Source organism: Tigriopus californicus, chromosome 4 (assembly GCF_007210705.1).
Source record: "Tigriopus californicus strain San Diego chromosome 4, Tcal_SD_v2.1, whole genome shotgun sequence".
NCBI lineage: Eukaryota > Metazoa > Arthropoda > Copepoda > Harpacticoida > Harpacticidae > Tigriopus > Tigriopus californicus.
Genome location: NC_081443.1, coordinates 8,973,334 through 8,987,595, shown reverse-complemented (window position 1 = coordinate 8,987,595; position 14,262 = coordinate 8,973,334). Strand labels below are relative to the sequence as shown.

The window sequence follows — 14,262 nt, the reverse complement described above, 5'->3', positions numbered from 1 at the left end:
TTGTTCTTGAGAATTGCTTTATTGATCGGGAAAATCTCGCGTGCTGTTAGTTCGAGTCCGTCGAGGAAGATGAAGACGAGTCTGTGGACATCACCTCCACATCTTCCTTGGCGGTGTTATTGCCCGTGTCAATGGGATGATGAGCACCATCCTTGATCAATCCCACTTCTCCACCTTGCCAAGAAAACCCACCGGGTCCACCGCCTCCCGATGAAGGTCCCGCCCCGCCCCCGGGTTTAGAGGGCGAGGCGAAGGAATGAAAATCGGGCAAGTGGCTCGAGGACGAAGGTGGTTGGAGGCTGTTGGAGCGCGAGAGATGAGGCGGGCGCTCGGTAGCGGCCTCGGGGCGGGCCAGAAAGCCCAGCCGCATCTCCATGTCGGTTGGGTAGGGTCTTCGTGGGTCACCTTGCTGCCAGCTGGGTGGGGCGCAAACGGCGTTGGAAGCGCTGATTCGGTGCCCGTACTTGATGAGGTCTTCCGAGAGAACGGGTGAGCTCTGGGCCTTTTCGATGGCCTTTAACTTTTGTTTAGCTTGAAAGATAGAGGTGGACTGAAAAAGAGGTTTGACTTCAATGAAGACCATACATATTGGCACCCAGAGAGTGATTAGTAGAGGAACATACCAACAAGGTTTCCGCTTCTTTGAATTGTTTCTGCAATTGTTTGATGGATTCATCCTGTCGATCAACTTCCGATCGCACATCTTCCATTGTCTTTTCAATCTCTCCTTGCTCTTCGGCCAACTGAAATATAGAATTAGATTTCACTTAACGTCATGAACAACCGTGCAAACGATTGGAAGATAGAAATCCTAGTTGAAGTACGAACAGTGCTTACAAATGGATGGAGGAAAAACCACCCCCAAAAAACCAAAAAGCGAAATATATAAAGGCGATATTATCACAATCACTCTATTTCAACATTGAATTAACATTTGTGATGGGTTGGTACGCCTCCTGTGCATTATTGAATCCTCTTTTTGGGACTGTCTATCGACGTTTTTTCGACATGAAACGCTCAACATTTTGACACTCAGGTCCTTGACTTCATTTTCAAGCCTCAAATCTCAAAAATGTGTTTTACTCCAATATTTCATGTGTTTGTGATTGCAATTTGGTGATTCCTTGAAAAAAACTTCAATATGATGAGGGGTTTTATGTTTTTCTATTTTTCGGAGGGATGTATCCATTAAAGTACGTATTTGTCATGCGTTAGATGACACCGCAGGCATTGTCAGGAGAAAGTGCCAGTTTTGCTCCAGACATGGAGGCACTCACTGGGTATGGTAAATGGAGGACGAAAACTCAATCAAATACTTGCATGCTTTTTCTGTTTTTCCCCCTTCCCCCGGCGACTTCTCCCAACATTTAAAGATGAAAGCGACCAGGAACAAATATTCAGTTTTAACATATCCTCTTGTGACCTTAACTGTACTTATTATTTTATTATCCATGTCATTTAGGTGGGATTTTTGACCCTTACCCCTTGTTGACTATAGAGAACCATCGTTCGCTTGCTGCGAAACTCAATCTTAGTTGACAAGTCCACAGGATATCTAAGCCACTACTAACCTTTAAGGCTTTTTGCAGGTCTTCATCCTTGGTCATCAGGAGTTGAACCAGTTCCTGATGGTCGGAAGAAGACATTCGTTTCGTTTTGGGACTGATTAAGTTCTCCAGGATCTCGCTGTAGAAACAAAACTCAATCAACCGTTGAATAGCCATCCATCCAGGTACAAGTAACCCATCCATTGAACAACAAACTCACCGACATACCAATTCCATATCATCCACCAAGGAAAGTAAGAGTTCACGAGTCGAATCTGAGGATGAGGAGGACGAAGGCACGCCCTTGCTGCCATTGGTCACGCCCACAGCCATGGGATTTGTAGCGTTCATGGCGAGATCTGGTCCAGCAGTTGAAAGGTTCCGGAGAGTCGGTGTAGACCGTGTAGACTCTGAATATTTGTTTTGTTGGTGCAAGACGCTCTAACTTTTTTCTTCGTTATTTCTGACCAAAGGTTGGGTGAACAATTTAGTAGTGCTGGGGCGAGTCCGGACTCGAATCCAAGTGCACTCGAGTGTTTTACTTGATTTTGGAGAAATTGACCGGATTCGAGTCTTCTATAGAGGACTCGAGTCTGGACTCGGCAAAAATATCATCTATGACACTGCAGTAAAACACTAGTCTTTTGCCGGACTCAAGCTGTCGAAGGACTCGTCCCAGCACTACAATTTTGTGAGTCTGAATCGAAGTCTTTATCTAACACTTTATATGTATACACTGCTCGTTGAAATCTTGAGGCTGACTTGGCATTGGTTGGCACTGGACAGAAGTTATGTGGTGAATGCATTTCAATATTTGGTTATTTTCTTTGCAGTCCCAAAAATCTGTTGATAAAACTGGTTATTTTTGGCAAAAGTTGGGTGATAATAGATCCATTTCATCTGGCAGCACGGCTTACCATTACCAACGTGATCAGTCGTAGAGACGAGACAACCCTTGCCGAACCACTTGTGCGTATTCCATTTCCGTAGCTAGATTCTGGTCTGGTTAGGAATTTCATATTGCAGGAAGCAAAGTTTAAGGGAAATCTGGGCAACCGCTACATGGTCCTTCGAGCCGGATCATGGTAAGCACCTGTGGAGGTTGTCCTTCAGCCGTATAAATGATAACATTCCTAGTTAAGAATTTGAGCCATTTTCATCTATTTCCTGGGACTGGTGCTGTCCTAAGGCATAGGGTTTGAATTAGACACAGACGTGTATCCTCTTTGGCCGTTGTGGTTTCTAATGAGGAGTGAATTTGGAGGTTTAGTGGCTTCCCATTCTTCGCTTACCGCCGGCAGGAAAAAGCCATAAGGGCCGTTTGGCCTGGTTGTGGCTGGTCAGGCAAGTTTGGGCCGAAACAAGTCCAAATCTTTGCATTTCAAGCGAATAAATAAATCTTTTATTGCGACACTTGTAAAATAATACAATTGTGTATGTAAACAACTTACACAGATATGGATAAAGAAATAAAAGAAGAAACTAAAATGGTTAAAACAATAAAACATTTGACTAGTGATATCAGAGCAGAGATGACTAGAATTGGTTCAGTGCACATGAAAAAAGGGAAGAGGTGAGTTACAATTAGTACAAAGACAGGTAGGTAGAGGTAAGGGATGAAAATCTTGGTTATTGCAGTAGAGTGGATGGGCCAGATTGAACAGATCTTTTGTCAACTCCCGTCACTGATGGTATTTGGCTGGGAGACGGCCAAAGGTACGTGACTGCCAATACTCTGAAGGGATGTCAGGCCAAGGATAATAAGGTGTTAACAAGTCCTTGACCAGGAAGGACAACTTGTGTCCTGACATCACCTCCGGAAAGGTCAGGCTCCCAACACTGTTGGACACTAACCTGGCCAGCCCAATGGTGAGGGCTCAGTTTCACATAGAAAATGTGTCCATCCATTGTTGGCATATTGTGGCACGCAGAGGTATTGCTTGAGGAACTTGATGTAGGTGGCATTGGCGGATTTGAGGGCGGATTGGGCAGAGTTGGGAAGCCAAAGGTGTAGGCCGTAGAGAAAAATTGGGGTGACGTAGATCTGGAAGAGTTGAAGGACTATTGGAAGGGGAAGATTCTTCATGGGAAGTCTATTGCATATGCATCCGATCCTGGCCCTGGCCTTAGTTATTGTGGATTTGAGGTGATTGGTGAATGATAGTTGGGTGGAGAAGGTGAAACTGACATAGATAAAACTATTGACAATTTCAATTGGACTATTATTGATGTGGAAGGAGGTGGGAGGCAAACAACCGTCATGGAAAACCATGGCCTTCATCTTGATGTTATTGACTTGAAGGCCATTATCTTGGCAATAACCATGGAGCGCATTGATGGCATTTTGCAATTCCATGGCTGAATCAGCCAAGAGAACCAGGTCATCTGCATATTGTGGATATTGAGCTGGAAAAGGTTGATGTAGGGGCCTTGGTGTGTAAGAGCTTCAAGCAGGTTGGATACATATAGATTAAAAAGAATTGGCAATAGTCAATCCCCCTGCGGAAGGCAAACGGAAGTGAAATAGCAGGGGGATAGGTCCTCACCAGATCAAATGGAGCATCTGAGTCCCACATAGATGTAGGACAGCTGGACACAGATTGAATGGGGAACTCCCCAAAGTTGGAGTTTGAGGAATAACCGCGTTTGTTCCACCCTATCAAATGCTTTGGAGAAATCCATGAAGCATCCATACACTCTCCTCTGGTTGCTGACGTTAGAATGCACAATTTCTTTGAAGAGAGTAGCTGCTGAGGTGGTAGAGCAGCTTCTCTGGAAACTGAATTGAAACTGGGGAAGGAGATCCCTATCCTTGGTCAATCTGGGGAAGTGAGCAGCTAGTACGGTGGACATCATCTTCAAGAAGGGGTTTTCCAGGGCAATGGTCCCACGACCATGAGCATTTCAAGTAACAAGTCATTAATCAATGGAACTGATTCTCCTCCTCTTGTACTGTCTAAGTGGGCAAAGCTCTGCTTAACCCAGCAAAAAGCTTTGTCAATTTAACAAGATGATGGTACATAAAACACAGAAATTTGTCAAGTAAGCAAGAAAGAATAATTTGAATGAAATGCATGCCTTGGTGTCTCTGTATTGATTCTAAATCATAATAATCATGATAGAGACCCTGGTATTGCTAAAAAAAGTGTAATAAACTCCTTTTGGCCCAAACTTGTCCAAAGAGCTGCAACCCAGCCAATCGACCTACTTAGGTGTTTTTACTGCCGGCGGTAAGAAAAGAAGGGAAATCACTAAACCTCCAAAATTATCCCTCATTAGAAAACAAGTTTGATGGCTGATGCAGCCTTAGAAATGTTCAAAAGACTTCGCAAAGGTTGATTATTACATTCTGTTGCTTGCTGTTTGTTTGGCATTTGAACCTATTGACGTTGCGTTCTTATTCTTATACCTTGCAGAACCAAGCTGGTTGGATCGCCTGCAATGTCTGCTGTTTGCACGGCTGGAGATGCCAAACCTGAAGGAGCTCCTGGGGCTGAGAAAGGTCTGGGCAGCTCCACGGAAGATCCCTCGCAACCAGGAGGTCAAACCCCAGACTGGACTTTAACTGTCATCCTTAGGTAGCTAAGCTAACCTTTTGCTTGTCAACTGCCACATTTTTCGAGGCCCGCAACCAAGCCGCCGCAGGATTGCGCCGCGACCAAGGCGGCCTCAGGTCCTTGCAACCGAAAGGTTAGGTTAGGTCAGGTTAGGTTAGGTTAGGCAAGGAGTTATTTAGACATGGAGGTGGACTGTGCCAAGAGGGCAGAAAACGAAAGGGCAATGTGCACTAGCTCTGCAGTGGATCAAAATATGTGTGAGTTTTGTTAAAACCTTGGTATTCAGATCAATAACGTTTATCACTAATGTTATTTGCATCACCTTGTCTGGTGATATGTCTTTATCAAACTGGGTGTATAATGTATAAAATAACCAGAAATGTAAAATAGGCAATGTACTACACTATTATAATGTTTAATTCCTCCCTTTCTACCACCATTCTATTTATGGTGATTACTTGAAGTGAAATCTAGTTGCTTTTGGCAGGTATACACGCTTTCAGCCATTAAAAATATAATCTAAGAAGTGTCATGATATATAGTTTGTACAGGCTTAACAACTAAGAGTTCTTTTGAACAATGAGATAAAAGTATCCGGTTAGAAGTTTTTTGTTGGTAAGCTCTAGCACCTTCTTACTTCTGAAGGATGGCAAACTTGAAGAAATGTTACTTCAACAGAACATTTTTGTAGCCGTTTCAGAATCAATCACAATTAGAGTCCTTTTTGCCTCATACGCTGGGCTAGAAGGAAAAAACGTTCAGACCAGTACATAAATCTCAAGCTGATGTCGGCAAATCCCTTGTGTACTGTAAACTTGATGATCCCCAAATGCAAAAAAACTCCAAATTGCCCCTAAACTAGATTTCACAAGAGATTGCAGCTTCTTTCATTGAATGATCATTTATCAAACAAAAATTAGTGGCTACGATTAATACAAAAGAGAATGTTTTACCTAACATGACTTCACTAAAGAATTGGCCATAAGCAAAGTTAGTCACCCTTGGAAAATAATGAATTTTCGAAGCCGCCGAACCCCTATATGTATCAAGGGTAAACTGATCACTTTTTTATTATCTTCATTTCCTCCACTTTTTTGAAGAACATTGTGATTGATGTGGTTATAGGCCAGGTCACCACGCAGGCCAACAACTTTACAGTTTAGGCTCAAAATATGGAATGGGGTCCCAAGGCTTAATTACAAACACTTCACTTTAGTTAATAGAAAATAGGAGCATTGGTCCAATTAGTTGGAGTCTCAAGCCGGAAACAGGTTGCTGATGGCCGTCTAGAGATAGAGTTGAAACTCCCACTGGCTTTTTACAACATTTGTAGAAACTCTTAGTGCTCTCTCCGGGTGTCATGAATACCGTTGACAATATGGGGACTAATGGCCAATGAAATTATTCACCTTGGTCAGTGATCTGAGAGCAAACAAACTTGGCTTGTCAGTCATATCAGTTATCAGTATCACATAGGAGAGCAAGGGACAACACTTTTGAAGGAAATACACAAATGAAATTCTATTACACAGATTCACAGGCAGGAGCTGAGAGACACTCACTCACAAATACTTGCTGCGTGCCGAATTATATGTCAATAATCTCAATTTGTTCAGGTTGGTCAACCTCTTTCTTAGCTTTAATGAATCCATATCAAGCTCCCTAGGTTGCTTGCATTCACAAGTCCTGATGACAGGGCTTTGGCCTTTGGATGGCCAAGTCCTCATTCATGCCTTTCTCTTCAGTTTTGAGTCCTATCTGGATCTTGTTATACGATGTTTTCATACGTAGAACAGACGATCAGAGGATATTGTAGGTATATGATATGTTCAACAGCTCTAATCCAGTGTGAGGGGACAGTTCAGGTTAGCCAACTTCTTGAAATGGTTTGACAAAATGGTAGTGAGGAACCCAAGGGCGGGTCATTGAGTAGTAGTCACACAGAATGATTTATAAGCGGATTTCACTTCAGATTTCATAGGACCAGAGCATGGTCGCTTCAAATTTAGCCCTTTCATTGCAGCAGCTTGCATACACTGGAGGTTGCGTTGTTTGCCTTTCGTCCATGATGTAGCGTATTGTAACTTTTGAAGATTTTTTGGTTGAGTTAAAAAATGTTGACAGTTTGAATCCACAGAAACCATTTATCTATTAGGTTGATTTTATGATAAACTAAGTGCCAAATTGTAAGACCCATTCATCTGACCCCCACAAGTAAAGGACTTAAGCAATAATGGTTCAATGCAATAGTTTTAATTGGGCTGGGTTGGAAAGAGCTCACCCAAATAGACTTTATGATTAATAAACACATCCCACAATCATGCTTGCTTCCCAAATACCATTTAAATCCGAGCCCCAAACAGGTCCATGAGGTATGATGATGAGAGACTTGTGCCATGAACAAGTGCGCCAATTTGTATCTGCTTTAACGCCTCCATGAATAATGCTAGACATAACCCACTGAAAATTATGGACGTACCTCGACCAATGCTAGTCATAACAAAAAGCCAATTCAGCCGCAATTACCTTTAGGCCGTCTGTAGAAATTTTGGTCCAGTTTGTTAGCCAAGATGTCAGTGCTGCCGGTTATATGTTGAAAATTGCGTTCTCTTGAGCTTCAAGAAAGCCATGGACAGGGCAAACCTGCAACATGGCAAGACTACTGGTGCAACCCTGATGAGTAGTCCTGGTCATCAAGATACGTCCATAATTTTCACTTGGCTATGCACTAGAGTATGTAGAGTAGCTTGACAGCTGTCATCTCAAAGATCACTGTTTAACGACCATAAATCACAGATCATATAACAACTAGATGTCGCATTGCCCCGACCTCAGTGCAAAGGAAAATGGATTTTGTGTCAACAACTCTGTTCACCAAAAAAGAGGAGGGTGACTGCCTGATCAGTAGCAACGACCTACAATCGTTGGGTCTTCAACGAATGCCATCAGTGGCAAACTCACTCAGAATCCAGCCACGCTGGCCGATGAAAAAGCATGAGTCACTGTACACCAAAATTTATGTACCAGCTGATGAAGGCAAGTGTTCGCATTTTTCCTCGCGCTATGCAAGGTCTAGTCATTATATGGTCAGTGCCAAAAATCCTGGACATGTCCATAAGCATTTCTAACAAATTCACGTTTTTGGTTGCCCATTTGGAAGTTCAGAAGTTTGATTGTTGGCCGTTGGAGAAGCTGGGTTCAAGGGAAAACCATAAAGTGGCAACGGTTCAGCCATGAGGACTCTTGATACCAAGACTGTCATCACCTTTGATGCGGCAAAGTTTATATTGTTGTTACATGGCGATCTTTGTGATCCAGATGTCCTCGTGAAGTTTTCCAATTGGAGAAGCTCATGGCTAAGTTTAGTCTGAGAGATGGAAAATCTTTTTGGGTTTGATTCCATCATTCTTTTTCAAAAGTTGAAGGACTGTTTGGCTGGACCAGCACTGGCATCTGCTTCAAAATATTCTTCCCAATCCCAGAATTCATGCTAAGCGGCTATGAAAGCTTTGTTATAGAAATTTGATGATCCAGTCAAGTTAGCAGTGTCCTACATTTCCAGCACAGTTGCCGCCCACCACTCGTCAGCGGAGCACACCAAAGCCATCCTCCACTCCTTTAATATGTCGCACAGAATGAAGGGGGATTTTGAATGAGATGAGGTGGAGATGTACTATTTCGTCTTGATGAGGACCTTTGTCACTTCCATGACGCCAGAAAAGCTAAAAGGTGCAATGCCAGTAAGAATACAAGTTGAAATGGGAAGCGGCCTTCAAGAATGGAGAGTCTCTCCCCATTTGAAAGGAAGGAATGGTGGAATGCTATGATCAATTTGCTGCATGGTTGAGGTTACATATTGTCCACTTCCCTCCCCCAACCACTGTTACCGATGATTCTTGTGTCTCAATGGGCTCTAATTTTGCCCTGTTGGCTGGAGCTTCCACCTCTTGCCAAGTAATGCGGATTGTTCTTTAAAGGTTAGGTGATTTCATTTTTTACTTAACGCAGGGAGACAAAAAAGTGTCACAGGTCCGTTTGGGCACTCTTAGGCAGCTTGGACTATCTTGAGCAATTACATGTATTTTTTCCCTTTTTTAGCCCTACCGTGACCCTTTGCTACCTGCCATAAATGCCATGTGTCAAGGGTTCAGTGATATGAGCAGGAGTCACAACATCCTGAGGTGCCCCCAAACTCAAGACAGGACGGTTCCTCTTGTTTTTGGTCGCAACGGAGGCCATCCCCTAGTGATTAAAAAGGGAAATGGTGGGATGATACAATCTTGTCCAAATGTCCCAAGAGGCAACATTGGATAACTGGGCCAAGAGTATGGAAAGTCAAATTCCTGACTCTGCTTCTCATTATTGTAAGATCAAGACTGACATGTCACAGATGCCACAGACCAGTGAACTCGACACGTGTAAAGAGAAAGACAACACACGGGTTATTATACAGACCTATCAAAAGGTTTTTACCTAAAACTATATTGATCTGTTACTTGTATTTTTTTCTTTTTTTAAGACAACCCTGGTCTTAATCATGAGTATCATAGTTTTAAATCAAAGAATAACTTTTTGGCACACATTTCATTCTAAAAATATTATTTACTCACCCATTTGCCAATTATCTGCTATTTAAGTCATTAAATCTACTGGCTAGCTCATCTGTGGATTTTACTATCGCAGCAGCAAAGCCAACCTCACTCTGATAATCAGTTCCGTTGATTTAACACTCCTATTGTACTTCACACTCATGACTTTTTCAGGCAAGTAATAAATACTTTTTTGGGATGAAAAGGGTGCCAAAGAGTTCATTTTTTGATTACAAATACGAGGGGTGTCCAAACTAAAGCGAGACTGGTGTAATAACTTGGCATCAGGTGACTTCACAAAAAAAAAAGATTCTAAGATTTTTCAACATAATCCCCCCTGACTTCAACACACTTTTGACATCTCTTAAGCCACTTTTCAAAAACGAGGAGGAGGCCATTTTCTGAAAGCTGTCTCAGGACCCCTGCACAGTCAATTGGAGGTCATTTTCATTTGAAAAGCGTTGACCAGCCAGGTGGTTTTTTAAGCTCAGGGAAAACATGGAAATCACAGGGTGCCAGATCTGGACTTTAGGCAGGGTGACCAAGCAGGGCAATGTTCTTCTTGGTCATGAAGGCCATGGTTTCCTTGCTGGTATGGGGCCTTGCGTTGTCTTGATGAAGAAGCCACCCTGATGCGAACTTTTTCGGACGTTTTTCACGAAAATGTCTCAAAAATCTTTCCAAGATCTTGCAGTAGTAGCTGCTGTTGATGGTCATCCCCTTGGGCAAGTAGTGCTGGTAAATAGGCCCGTCCGAATCAAAGAACAAAATCAGCATTGTCTTCTTCTCACTTGGAGTAACCTTTGCTTTGACTGGGACCTTGGAGCCTTTAGGACGCCACTGTTTTGATTGGCTTTTTAACTCAGGCATGTAGAAGCTTATCCAACTTTCATCACAGGTCACAATTTTCTTAAGGAATGCCTGTCCTTCTGTAAATTCTTGCTTAATGAAGTTGCAAGAGAATTGAAGATGGGCTTGTTTGTGGTCATCTGTCAACAGTCTCAGAACCCATCTTGCAGAGACCTTGGACAGCTTCAGATCATTTGTAAGAATGAGATGCACGGTTGATTTGGGAATGTCAGACATCAATGCCATGTCTCGAACTGTCAAACGTCAATCCTGTTCCAAAAGGTTCTTCACAGAATCCACTTTATCTTTAGTGCGAATGAGTACTTTTTGATGTTTGCCCCGTCTTGATTCAAAGTCCTCCCGACCATCTTGAAATTGCTTAAACCACTTGAAAACGTTCCCACGAGACAGGGCTTTGTCTCCATAGGCAGTGACCAAAAGTTGGTGAGGCTCGGTGGCCGTCTTCCCAGCCTTGGCAAAGGATTGAATGGTCACGTGCTGTCCGTCCATTTCATTTGTTTCTGTTTTGGTTGGGGCATTTCCCTCAAAATTCGTAAGTTTTTTAGTTCTAGCATCAGTCTCGCTTTAGTTTGGACATCCCACGTATCATGACTAAAAGCTGGAATATGGCGGGCCCGAGGACGACCAATCTAAAAAGGTCACAAATTTGAACGCGACCCATGATGGTAACACCAATCTATTTAATGTCATATCAAGGCTCGAAAAGTTAGAGGAAGAAAACTGCTGCCTACGACGTGAGAATAATGAATTATTCAAACGAATCGAACAATTAGAACAACGAGACGCCAAAGCCAAAGACAAAATTAGAAACACAGTGAAGGAAACAATCCAACTGGAAGGCGAGTCGTCTGTTGCCAAGCTGAAAAAGAACATTAGTCAAGAACCAGCACAAATTGTAATCAAGGAAATCAGCGATATACACCAACGTAGAATGAATCTCATTTTTCGAGGTATAAAGGAATGCAGCAATGGAACCACGGAGGATAGAAGGAACCATGACAGGAAGAGAGCATGTGAAGTCGCTGAAATAGCAGGTCTCGACAGAACTGCGTTCAAGGAAGCTTTGTTACACACCAGGCGTCTTGGACAAAAAGACAACGATGTGGGCACGGAAAACATATGGAGGCCTCTGCTGGTTCAGCTCTCGTCCCAAGAATTAAGAGAAAAAGCCCTCAGATGCAATAGATCACTCAACGCACACAACCAGATGAACTCGACAAACGGTCTGAACACTTGCTACAGAATTGATGCCGATCTTACTAAAACCCAAAAGGAAAACTTAGATAACATGTGGAATGAAGCTAGAAGAAAATCTACCTCTGAGTCAAAAAACGGGGTGAGGTTTTACGTGATTGGCCAAGAGAACCCCAAGCTCTACTCCAAGACAATATCCGAGGAGGAAGGAAGACCTCAAACGTCCACGCGGACGTAAAATGTGGCTCATGGAATGTATGTAGAGGTACGCTATCGAAAGAAAAAGAGATCGAATCCATGATAAACGAACATAATCTCGATATGTTGCTCCTTCAAGAAATAGACTTGGTTCACTATTCTGACCAAATGTTTCAACTCCCAGGCTTCACCACATATGTTCACAAAGGAACAAAGAAACGCTGTTGCATAATTGTAAGAGATGGAACCTTTGGAAGCGTTGAAATCCTATCCTACGGAAAAGACCTATCGCAAGTATGGATTAGGACCGAGGAAAAATCGGGCCGTAAGACCACAATAGCAAACATTTACAGGGAGTGGAACGCACACCAACCACAAGATCTCGCACAAACCATACAGGACATGGTGAGCTCATCATACATGGGACGCCTCATCATGGCGGGAGATTTAAATCTCGACCCTACAAGAAGGTTAGACCCATCCTACCAACCACGCTCCTTAGCAAACCAACTCTTAGAGGCGGCGGCGGAAATTGGATATCACCGAGCCCTGGGGGCTCCCAAACATTGTTGGTAGCAAGCCTGATTTCTCCCCGTTGCATTCCACCAATTGGTACCGATCTGTCAAAAAAGAGCCTGTCCAACGTAACACCGAGGGTCCCGCTCTCCCGCTCCATACAGTTTTTTGAGTAACAGGCCCGGATCAATGGAGTCAAAGGCGGCGCTCAGGTCAAAGAAGTAAGGTAAAAATGGGGCAACTTTATTTTGCTCTCAGTAAATACCTTAGCAATGGTATGTCGCATAGAAGAAATAGGAATATCCTGGTACCCTTCTGCCTCAGGTATCATAGGAGAGGTATGCATCGTAGTACTACCTTTATTACCCATACTGCATTGTTTAATATCTGTTTTAATAATACGGCCACCATCCCCAGTGCCTTCAATCTTAGAGAGATCATACCCTTTTTCAAGTCCTATTTTTTTAGCCAAGGGAGAAATCTGTAATCTATTATCTGTCGTAATAGCAGATTGGTTACTCGTTTTTTCGGAAGGTATAGTACCTGATGTGTCTGATACCGTTGTATTAGTAGCTGGCTTAGAAAGTTTTTGATTTTCTTGAGTTGGAGTGTGTTGGGACGGCCTCGTGACCCCTGTGTTGGGACAGCCTCGTGATCCCTGTGTTGGGACGGCCTCGTGATCCCTGTGTTGGGACGGCCTCATGACCCCAGATGACTCCCCCTCCCTGTGTAAGGGAGATGTGATATCCCGGTGATGAGCAACCGGGTCACGAGGCGTCTGGGTAAAGGTCCCTGGCTGTTGCCTCCACGCTCCAATCCCCTCCACGTGGAGAGCCACACACCTTGCTCAATCCCCTCCACGGAGAGAGCCACACAGGAGGCCACAGCCGGACTACCGACTGCGCCATGTTGTGTACGCTTCGTGACTGACATGTATTTCTGACTAGACTGGTTTATATACAATTGACTAGAATACATTAACATTGGAAGAGCATGAGCAACATGCTCATCACCGGGATATCACAGAGTGTTTGTAGTAAGTAGTGTAGTAATATCTTCATCAGGGGCACCAATAATAGCAATGGTTGCATTTACCAAAGCAGCTTCCTTTTCTTGTACACCAATATACAACAAGGTACCATCTTCATAGGCCTCTAGCTCCATGGTTGCCTTATCTGTTTCTACCTCTGCTAATATATCCCCTGCTTGTACCTGATCACCTATTTTTTTCACCAAGTAGAAATGACACCCTGTTCCATAGTGTCACTCATTTTGGGCATTTTAATTAATTCAGCCATGTAATAATCTTATCTGAACAACTCTCTCTTCTTTTGCCTCCAAAAGAGCAGATGCTTGCTCAGCAAGTTTTAATAACTTTTCTCTTACAGATGGTATTTTAAAGCAATTAGCAAAGCAGTTCGACTCTGTTTGATAGCCATCTTCTTCCATACTATACGTAGCATTTACACAGTTTATAAGCATACCAACTGCTATAGGTTTATTAACTGCGACCTTACGAATCCACTCCCTCCCTTTTTGAAACATTGCTTCTTTATAGCAAACCACATCGTTTATAAGACCTACTTTTACTGCTTCTTCTGAAGTAATGCATGCGCTAGTCATGAACAATTCTAATGCTCTAGTTTTGCCAACTACGAGTATGTTCGTGAGTCGCTGCGTTCCTCCAAAACCTGGCATCATACCAAAGCTAATCTCTGGAAAGCCTAATGATGGACATTAGCCTCGGGTTTTCCAGTTCCATGAGCTTATGAAATATCGTCTCCTCATTTC

At 43.1% G+C, this 14,262-nt stretch overlaps 1 protein-coding gene and 1 long non-coding RNA gene across 2 annotated transcripts; both read right to left on the bottom strand.

Annotated features, from left to right (window-relative positions):
* LOC131879178 (mediator of RNA polymerase II transcription subunit 4-like) lies at positions 1-1,983 on the bottom strand. The gene is made up of 4 exons (XM_059225424.1): positions 1,768-1,983; positions 1,572-1,686; positions 624-743; positions 1-550 (listed from the first exon to the last, which is right to left on the bottom strand). The coding sequence occupies exons 1-4, from the start codon at positions 1,896-1,898 to the stop codon at positions 47-49; spliced, it is 870 nt and encodes a 289-aa protein (XP_059081407.1). The 5' UTR covers positions 1,899-1,983; the 3' UTR covers positions 1-46.
* Positions 1,984-1,990: 7 nt separating this feature from the next.
* LOC131879179 (uncharacterized) lies at positions 1,991-2,699 on the bottom strand. The gene is made up of 3 exons (XR_009373110.1): positions 2,465-2,699; positions 2,283-2,390; positions 1,991-2,010 (listed from the first exon to the last, which is right to left on the bottom strand). It is a non-coding gene; the product is annotated as an uncharacterized LOC131879179 (long non-coding RNA).
* Positions 2,700-14,262: the final 11,563 nt, after the last annotated feature.